We start from the raw sequence: 10,371 nt of genomic DNA, 5'->3' as shown, positions 1-10,371 counted from the left end.
TTTCCCAAGAGCCGCTGCCGCCTGCCAGGGGCGTCTCCCAGCCCTTCGCCGCTGCCCCTTGCCAGGGGCGGCTCCCAGCCCTTCGCCGCTGCCCCTTGCCAGGGGCGGCTCCCAGCCCTTCGCCGCCGGCAGCGGTTGCTAAGCGGCTCGTCCTGGCCCGGCAACACCTCAGTGCTCGGACGGCAACCGGTCCATCTATTCCCTCTATGATTGGTCTCCCGTCCGACGCGCCGCCTCCTATCTCCACGCCGATTGGTTGAAGCCCGACAGGCTCGCTGTCAGATTGGCCCCGGCTCCTCGGCTCATGATCAGCTGGTCTGCGCGCGACCGCTCCATCAGCTGGAGACGCGCGACCAAAGATACTAGCTCCTCTATAATCTTTGCGCGCGATGATGGAGGCTGCCGAGCGGGGGTGAGTTGTTCCGCTGCCCCGACCGTTGGCCATCCGCTCCGCGCGCTGCCCGCCTCGAGGGACGCGACGGTTGGCGATCGGCTCCGCGCGCTCTCCGTCCCTTGCCCCGCTCAGCCTTCCCACCTCTTGCCTATCGCGGATACCCTCGCTCCTGCGAGCCCACCTCTCCCCAATGCCCTGCCAACGATGGTGGGCACGGCACTCGGGTGCTTGGCAACGGGAGGGAAGACTTCATTCAGTGGATCCTGCAGCTTTGCAAAAGGGGTCTTGGTGTCTCAGTGCATGGAGCAGAAAGGGGGGCAGATTGAATGTCGCTCTTGATATGAAATAGAAAAGGTTCTGATGGCGTGTTTTAATCCTGTGTAAACATTTGGTCTATCAGTCTGAAGAAAGCTCCCGACCCTAAACGTCGCCCCTTCACAAATATTGCCGACCCTTTGAGTGCTTTGTGTTATGCTCTACTGTTCCAGTTTTTCTTATTGAACCAAATTTAACTGTGTTGGGAGTCTCGATCAAGAGCTAGATAAATGATTAGGGGACGTATTACGTTTTGAAAGTTGTGCACAGCCTGAGTGCAATTATACATTGTCTTATTAGTTAAAAATGAACTGGTTCTTATATCTAATAGAGTATAGGTTACAGGGAAATTAGTGTGATTGGGATGAGATTTTCCCAAGACCCTGCATAGTTTCAGCAGGCCAAATAATGAGATATGAGAAAATATTCCTGAAACCTGAACTGCAGAAATAGTTTCTATTCACCTGTCAGTTACAGTTACGTTTGTGTCCATCGTAAGGTGTCAGGAGCAGCTCAATCCCCTCTGGCTTTTGTGCAATTGTAACATAAGTTATGTAAACACATGAAGATAGACAAATCTCTCAGGCCGTATCAGATATATCCAAGGACACTATGGGAAGCTAGAGAGGAAATTGCAAGAGCCTTTGCTGAGATTTATGAGCCACTAGACCAAGTGGGACCCGTTGGGCTCCAACGCAATATTCCAACACTCACGCGTCTCCCCCAACACAACCCGTTTCCACCACACCCGTTCCCCCAACGCAACCCGTTCTCCCAACGCAATATTCCACCACTCACCCCAACTGCGCAGGCGTGGCTCATTTCCCCTCATCCCCATACACTCCCACCCCCTCCTCTTCACCCTCCCTCTTCTCTCCCCTCTCCTCCTCCACTCCCTCCCTCCCCTCTCTCTCCCTCTCCTTTCCCCAACTCTGTCCCTCCCTCCATAACCCATCTCCCCTCCCTACCCCCCTATCTCCCTCTGTTTAAATAACATGAAACAATAATTCTCTCCTCGTCCCCTCCCCCACTGCTGCCTTTTATTTTATGTAAATGAGATCCCATTGTGATGTCATTATCGGGTGAAGCACTGCTGACGGGCAGTTTATGTAAATGAGATACCGTAGTAACGTCATACCTGTAACTGCCACTGCAACTTCAAGTGATTTTTCTCAAAGTGAGGTTTTGTAAAGTTAAAAATGTGAATAACTTGTAAAATATAACATCAATCTGAACAAAACTTGATACACCACACACCAGGACAATGGTGAGTAAGGTAGCCCAAAAATTGTAGTGCTATCGTGTACCATTTTGGCGTAATTTCAGAAGCACAGCCCTCACCCCTCACACGCAGACATAGAAACAGACAAGAGAGTTTTAGTGATATATATACTCTCAGTCCAATGAGAGATTTGTAACATTGTCGTGAGGAGGGAGTGGGGGAGGGGACGAGGAGCGGATTGTTCTTTAATATTATTTAAACCAGATAGAGGGAGAGGAGGGGTTAGGGAGGGGAGAGGGGTTGTGGTGTTAAAGTTCGTTTTGCCTTCCACAGACAAACAGACACAAATCAAGTAAAACAAGAGTCCTTTATTCGCTAGCGGGAGTGGGAGGCAGCTTGGGATAATAGATTACATTCCCACTGCTCCTCGTGGCCCCACTCACTGAAACAAAGGACAGACATCGTACTTATCAGGGCTCTCACTCAACTTTTTTTCCCTGTTGCCAGCCGGGCAACCTAGGCAGCTTTTTAGGTTGCCAAATGACAGTTTAGCTGGTCATTTAAGACGGTTTGCATGACGCGTGCGATAATGTGCTCGGACGAAGTGCGTAGTTACCAGTCGGAATTATGCTCAATGAAGCATTCACATATTATTTCTGCTTCAAATAAAGTCACAAACTAAACATATTCACCAATCAAGACATGAAATATACCACAATGACATGCAGCAAAATTATAATACAGTATCCCAACTCTTTTTACACATTGCAATTTATGCAATTTCTTTTAGTTCTTCCACTTCCAAACAAAAATGTGGTTGGATTATTCAGCGTATGATCAACCTGTGTCAATAAATCCTGGACCATGGTATATGCTTAACCATGCACACTACAGATTGATGCAAGCATGTTTTCTGTGAAGGACTGAAAATAACATGACATATAGCATGGGTCGTTATTGCTATTGGCACAGAAACACTCTCGCTTCCCACATAATTTATCCATAACAAAATATACAGGTTGCATGGAAATTTCTAAAGGCATTTTATGATAATAGCTGTTAAAACCGACTATACCTATCTGACAGGTTAAACATTACACTAACTGACAAGAGATGGCCAAAGGACATAACTGCAGCAAATGTTCTTTTGGTAATATGTTTAAAGGTGTCAAAACGCCACATTACCAGACATTCAAATTAGATGTACGTGTTGTGAACAGCAATGAAGATACCCAGTTTGTACGCACCAGATTTTAAAAAAAGATTGATAAACGCTGTTTCCATAATTCCCACTTCAGAATTAACGTTAAAATTTCAACTGAAATATCTCCTGACCAAATTTGTGATGTATATGACCGACTGTAGAAGTAAAACCTGGATAAATCCAACGTACAGTTGTGAATGTTGCTCATTAAATAACTACAGTACTGATACTCCATATTAAGAGCATTGATTTGCCGTTAAAATGAATTCTGTAATAACGTGTCAACGGTAGCAGTAACAATCGAACACTGCGGTTTTAATGTTTCACGTGTTCACAATTTAATTAATCCATCTTTATGGACTAAAACAAATAATAACATTGGGAATTAAAACACATTTCATTGCATTCCGTTATCAAACCCAGTCAATGTTCGCTCTGAAGACATTTCCAGCACAATAGGGTCGGGGGGGGGGTGTGAATCAGTATGGGGTGGGTAGATGGCGGGGGGGGGGGGGGGGGGGGGGGGGGGGTTGAGAAGGCAATCGGTGCGGAATGGATGGATTGAGGCAGGTGAATTAGTACGTGTTGGTTGGAGTATGTAAAATTGTGAGGGGAGAGCACGGGGGATGTCAGTGGTGTTGAATGGGGGGATCAGTACAGGATGGATGGGGGGGATCAGTACAGGAGGAATGGGGGGGATCAGTACAGGAGGAATGGGGGAGACAAAAATGCTGGTGAAACTCAGCGGGTGAGGCAGCATCTATGGAGCAAAGGAAATAGGCAATGTTTCGGGTCAAGACCCTTCTTCAGACCGGTGCCCCCATTCTTCTTGAATGGGGGGGATCAGTACAGGATGGATGGGGGGGGGGGGATCAGCGTAGGATGAATGGGGGGATCAGTATAGGATGGATGGGAGGGGTCAGTACAGCGTAGATCGAAGGGTCTGTGCTGGATGAATGGGGGATCACTACAGGATGAATGAGGTGATCAGTACAGGATGAATGGGGGGGGGGGTCAGTACAGGATGAATGGGGGGAATCAGTACAGGATGAATGGGGGTAGACAAAAATGCTGGAGAAACTCAGCGGGTGAGGCAGCATCTATGGAACGAAGGAAATGGGCAACGTTTCGGGTCGAGACCCTACTTCAGACTGTTCCTCCCATTCTTCTTGAATGGGGGGATCAGTAGAGGATGGATGGGGGGGATCAGAGCGGGATCAATGGGGGGAATCAGTACAGGATGAATGGGGGGGTCAGTACAGTGTGAATCAGAGGGTCTGTGCAGGACCATCTGATCCACAAGGGCCACATCTAACCCCTTCTTAAATATAGCCAATGAACTGGCCTCAACTACCTTCTGTGGCAGAGAATTCCACAGATTCACCACTCGCTGCGTTGTTTAACTCTCTCACTGCTGGATTCAATTAGTGCTCTTCCTCTTCTGCCTCAGCCCTTTCCCTTCATCTCCCATTTCAGTTTCTGAGTCGCTATCAGTATAATTTTCTTCTGCAGGGTGCCCTTCCCTGTAGGGGTGCTGGTGCCCCCCCCCCCCCCCCCACTACGGGATCTTAGCGGCGTAGCTCCTGCTAGGGACTGGTGGCCAACGCATATAGGGGAGGTGGTCTACACTATTTCCAAATTTGTTCCTCATCCCCCTCTTCTATAAACAGGGTCGCCATGCCAGACAAGGGGTCCCCGAGGATATTTTGCTTAGGTTTGACACTAAATGTTTTCCCCAGGATGGAAATATCAAATACTCAAGGACATAGCTTTAAGGGAAAAAGTTTAAAAGCGATGGGGGCAAGTTTATTTGCAAAGACAGTGGTAAGAGCCTGGAACAAGCTGCCAGAGATGGTGGTGGAGGCAGAAATGATAGTGGCATTTAATAGACACATGGATATGCAGGGAATGGAGGTATATGGAATATGTGCAGGCAAATAAGAGTTGGTCTTAACATCATTTCCGACACATACATTGTGGGCCAAAAGGCCTGTTCCTGTGCTATACTGTTAAATGTTCTAGGAGGCATCATACAGGGCTGCCAACTCTCACGCTTTGAGCGTGACACTCACGCATTCCAGCCAATTCTCACGCTGAAGACTGAATTCTCACGCTGTCTTCAGTCCCTGCACAGCAAAGATCCTATAGCGGAGATAAAGGGTCTTTGCTGCGCAGTTTGTCTCGTTGCGCCACATGACAGCGATCTGCACGGATTGGGGAAGCGCGTCGGTCCAGGGCAGCGGGTGTCAGCACTTTTGTGCGCCGCCTGCGAGCTCTGCGCTGCCGGCTGCCACGGCAACCTCGCTCCCTCCTGCCCTTCAACTTGATTGGCAGCGCCAGCGCCGCCAATCCACACTACACCGTGCCCGCCAGACTCCCCATTGGGCGGCCGATTTAAAAATCGGAATCACAAAAACTTGGGGGGGATGTCCCCCACCTCTCAAAACATGGGGGGGACGTGTCCCCTCTGCCCCCCCCCCCCCGGGCTTTCCGCCCCTGCGACATGTGTGTGTGTGTGCAGGGCTGCCAACATTGGGTGAGAGTTGAGAGTGAGAAATTGCGAGGGAGCGTAGGGGGGAGGGTGTGGTAGGCGGTGTTCCCCCTCCCATAGTAGGCTCCAGCATCTGCAGTTCCTTCTTGAACAAGGTTGATTGATTTATTTGTGCAGAACAGTGATGGAAGTCCAACTTTTGCTTTGTTTCTCTGAAATGTTCTCTATATATATATATGCATAACAGCATGAATATAATCTGATTTCCATACATGAATATAGTCATTCATGTGCTGCACCTGTTGATCAGAGCCTGGCTCTATTGTGGAATGTAATTAAGAATGTAATTTAGCCTTACCTTATTCATACCTAATCCAATTTAAAGCATAAATGTTGCATTCAAATGCAAGTTAAAAGACTTGTTACAGTATGCACCAGATTGCACAATTTCAAGCTGAAAAATGCAAAAGCTCCCTACCGTGGGAGGGGGAACACCCCCCCCCCCCCCCCCCCCCCCCCCCCCCCCCGGTCGCTATGCTCCCTCGCAATTTCTCACTCTCAACTCTCACCCAATGTTGGCAGCCCTGCATCATAGATCGTGAAGAAGGCTAAAAAATTATAGCAAGGCTTTGAAAGCTCGGTAAGAGAGCTGAAGAATGGCAGATGGCATTCAGTTCAATTGTGTTTTGGGATGTCATTTAAGGGTAGGACTTTCACAGTAAATGGCAGGCCTCTAGGAATGTTGTATAGCAGTGATCTATGAGTACAATTATAAAGTTCCCTGTAGGTGGCGCCATAGGTAGACATAATAATGAAGAAGGTGTTTGTCACACTCAGTGTCTAGTCAGATACTGAGCACAGGAGTTGCGGCCTCATGTTGCAGGTTTACAGGGCGTTGCTGAGGTTGCACTTTCTTTTTACAAGTATAAGTTTATTTACAAGTACAAAATTACAGTGAATACACTGAGGAGACATCTATCTAAAATAACAAATATACATATCAAACCAAAATGTTGTTACTTTCATCTCAGAAGCACTCAAACCCCAGTGGTCCCAGAATACGGCTAAGGCGCTTGTGGACACCGCATGCTCCCTCTCCAGGGATGTCTGGCAGGAACGTCAGCCCAAAAGAGGGGCAGGAAGTGGAGTGTGCAAGAGCAGGCCGTACAAAAAAAAATTCCCAGTGTCACAAAGGATAATGATGCAGTGCTGAGTGATGGCTTATGCGTGTGGAGTGGAAGATTGCAACCTTCACGTGGTCCGCCCTGTTTTGACGAATGCAATCAACCCGGCGTGCACAATCAAATAAGATCAAATAGAACAAGTTGTCCTACAACTTTAGGCTGTGCACGCCAGACGTAAAAAGAAGAAGCTCATGCGTGTGGGACTATCTCCACTCTCACGAGGCCCCCGGACATCTACTGTGTCTGCGTTGGGACCGGCTGCACCCACAGCCACAAAACCCTCATCCCCCTGAGGAGCAACCCACTGGCTGAAGATGACCAAATTCCGGATTCTCAGTAGGTCCTGGTAAAAATGAGGCAACTATCACAACACAGCACGGTTGGTGCCCGCTGCTGGGAGTTGTGTGCCCCCCTGAAGGCAATGGCACCGGTGAAGAAGGTACTTTGTCAGAGCATGCCAATGCAGAGGACTCTTAGAGTTCAGGTACCTCTGCAGGGTCCTGAGGTGGAGAGCTGCCGCCGGGGTGCGGCTGTACACCAGTGACTGACCACCCTCTGCAATCGGGAGATACAAGACCGCAGCAGACTCGCACTCAACAGATCAAGGTGCACCTGTGGGAAGAAAAACAGAATCAACTTTTCATGTCAGAGACTCTTCATCCACTTTGATCTGAAACATTAGCTCTGTTTCTCTTCCCACAGTTGTGAGACTGAGCATTTCTAGAATCTGCTTTTTAAAAAATACATTTTCAGCTTTGTTTGATGTTTTTTACCCTGCAATAGGTGTTTGCGCCGACGAGGTGGGCCATATAAAACTGAGCCAGCTACAGACCTGACACAATGGCGACTGGCTAATGTTGAGGGCAGGCAGACATGGAGTTACATTGACTATAGAGAAGCGGAAAGCAGATCACAAACAATGCTGGAGCTGCACTCATTGGGACTCGATACCGTATGTACATATTTTGATCATTTCGCAAATATGCGCAGATAGTTTTACCATTAATTAAGGATACGAAAGCATCGTTTGGTGTCTGCCATTTGCTCTCTTGGGGAATAGCAGAATGATATTGCTTAGGAAGGACAATTTGGCTCATCGTGCCAGAGTCAGTTATATGAAGGAACAGTTCAGTTAATCCCAGTTGCACCTTTTTTTGATACATGCTAACTTCCAACATCCAATTCTCAGTGAAACAAGGAACTGCAAATGCTGGTTAATACCAACTATAGACACTAAGTGCTGGAGTAACTCAGCGAGTCAGGCAGCATCTCTGGAGAAAAAGGATGAGTGACGTTTTCAGTTGGAACCCTTCTTTAGACTGAAAGTAGAGGTTGGGGTGGAGGTGAAGAACTGGATGTGAGAAAAGTCCAGACCCAATAAGTTGGAAGTTAGCATGTATTATCATTTCTTAGAGCTATATAGCACAGAAACAGCCCTTCGGCCCAACTCATCCATGGCAACCATGTTGGTTCCATGTATCTAAACTAGTCCCATTTTCCTGTGTTTGGCCCATAGCCTTCCAAACCTTTCCTATTCTTGTACATATCCAATGGTTGTTTAAATGCCATGATTGTATCCACCTCGACCACTTCCTCTGGAAGCTCCTTCCATCTATCATCTTCTTTGTGGAAAAAGTCGTTCCTCGGATCCTCTTTAAATCTTTATCCACTCACTTTCAATCTGTCCTCTCGTTTTGACCTTGGGGAAAAGGCATGCCTTCCAGGCCTGGTAATATCCTCGTAAATCTTTTTTGCATCTTTTCCAGAATAATGACATCCTTCCTCAGTATCCATTCAGTCACAGCATTCCAGGTCACAAATTTATATTTTTGAAAAATCACCTTACATTTTTGCCAATCACCTTCCAATTGTTATCTTGTAGTTACCAACCCTGACGTCTTAACTCTCCTAGCCCTGAGGAGATGAGACCCAGTTTCTGCAGACTCTCCATGTAACACTCATTCCCAGTAAAGTTTCTGCACATTGCAAGACCTGCCCAAAAGACGACTTAGGCATTCAGTCCGACAATGTTTTTAAAGCTTCAACTTCGCTGTGTTCTATTTCTCTTGTAAGTAAGTAAAGGAACCCCTGCTTTTTTATTAACTCTTGCCAATTTGCTCTGCCAGCTGTTTCTATGTTCCTTTAAATTTGTAATTTTTATATTTGATGTCCTTAACACTTAAAACTTTTTTGTATGTTGAAAGCATGATTATACCAAATATTGTTCGGTAACAGTTCTACATTATGAACACTGTTCCCCAAATGTTGCCCTGCAAAAACATGCTCATTACCCCATTTAATTTTGTTGGACTAAATTCAAATTCCTCTCTGGATTTCTTCTCCTGTTTATTTCAATGTTATTGTTGTCTGTTTATAATAGATTAGTTGCACCCCACTATCTCTCCTCTGATATTTATTCCTGCTTTCCAGTCCTTGAATCTTTTTGCAGTTTGTGTGCGGAGTTGTTCCTCATCTCTCTATTCCTTCTGGGTACTTGATCTGCCTGCCTACAGCTCACAACCTTCCTTACTCTGAGCTCCACATATAAGTCTCAGTACAATCGTCCCTCTCCACGCCTGGCACTCTTCAGCCCTTGTTCCTCGGTGGGGTGGGGCCTCCCATGGCCGACCTCGAGGATGCAGAAGGTGAGGTCTCCCCACCAGTTCCTCTCACCAGGCCCTTTTTCCAGCGTCCACCACTGTCGTCGTCTCCTTCCACCCCCTGTCCAATTCACTGGGCAAGCAGGGGACGGGCTCTGCGGCCTTCCCTCCGAGCGAGCCGGGCCTGCGGTTGGGACACAGCTGCGACTCGGGAGGTGACCTTGTCCGGGTCAGGTAGTATCTGTACAAGGAATAGACAGTCACTGTATCGGGTCAGGATCCTTCAGTCTGATGGAGTGGGAGTGGAGGGGGGGGTGAGCTAGAAAAGAGAGGTGGAGCTGGAAAAGAGAGGTGGAGTTGGGGCACAATCTGTCAAGTGATGGGTGGTTATTGGTGAGGTGGATGATTGATAAATGGATGAAAAAAGTGACAGAGGAGAAAAGGAGGCAAAAGAGTGTCAGATAAGGAAAGAAGAGTAGTGAAATGTTATGCCAGAGGGGGAAATGTGGGTAGAAAGGGACAGGGAGAGGGGGATAAAAGGGAAATGGGGGACCTAGAGATGGTAGGGTTGGGAGAAGAACAGAAGGTGGAAGTGGAATAAACAAGGATAAATGGGTGCTCACCTGGGGGGGGGGGGTGGGGGCTGAGGGTATTACTTGATATTGGAGAAGTGATGTTCATACCAATTGTGTTTTAAGCTGCCAAGCAGAATATGAGGTACAGATTACAGCTCTGTCATTTACAAAGACTTATGTGGATAGGAATGATCTTCACAAAGTGGGTTGCTTACAATCCCACATTTATATATATAGTTAATTTCTAACTCCAGGCTCACAAGAGTAAGAAATATTCCTTATCAAAATCTGAGTCATAAACCAGCTTTTTTCCATTCTCTCCACATAGTTCACAAACCTGTTTTTCAAATGTTATAAATCAAAATTGTATATTTAATCTCACAATT

At 47.1% G+C, this 10,371-nt stretch overlaps 1 protein-coding gene across 1 annotated transcript in view; it reads left to right on the top strand.

The window, feature by feature from the left end:
- Window positions 1-301: 301 nt before the first annotated feature.
- lss (lanosterol synthase) overlaps window positions 302-10,371 on the top strand; it is a 62,083-nt gene continuing 52,013 nt past the window's right edge. Inside the window, exons 1-2 of the mRNA XM_033024215.1 lie at window positions 302-412; window positions 7,594-7,762. Of these exons, the coding sequence (XP_032880106.1) occupies window positions 390-412; window positions 7,594-7,762 (192 nt within the window). The 5' untranslated portion in view covers window positions 302-389. The remainder of the gene's footprint in view (window positions 413-7,593; window positions 7,763-10,371) is intronic.

The sequence above is a fragment of the Amblyraja radiata genome, chromosome 7, assembly GCF_010909765.2.
Source record: "Amblyraja radiata isolate CabotCenter1 chromosome 7, sAmbRad1.1.pri, whole genome shotgun sequence".
NCBI classification, from domain to species: domain Eukaryota; kingdom Metazoa; phylum Chordata; class Chondrichthyes; order Rajiformes; family Rajidae; genus Amblyraja; species Amblyraja radiata.
This window is presented reverse-complemented; position numbering and strand designations above follow the sequence as displayed.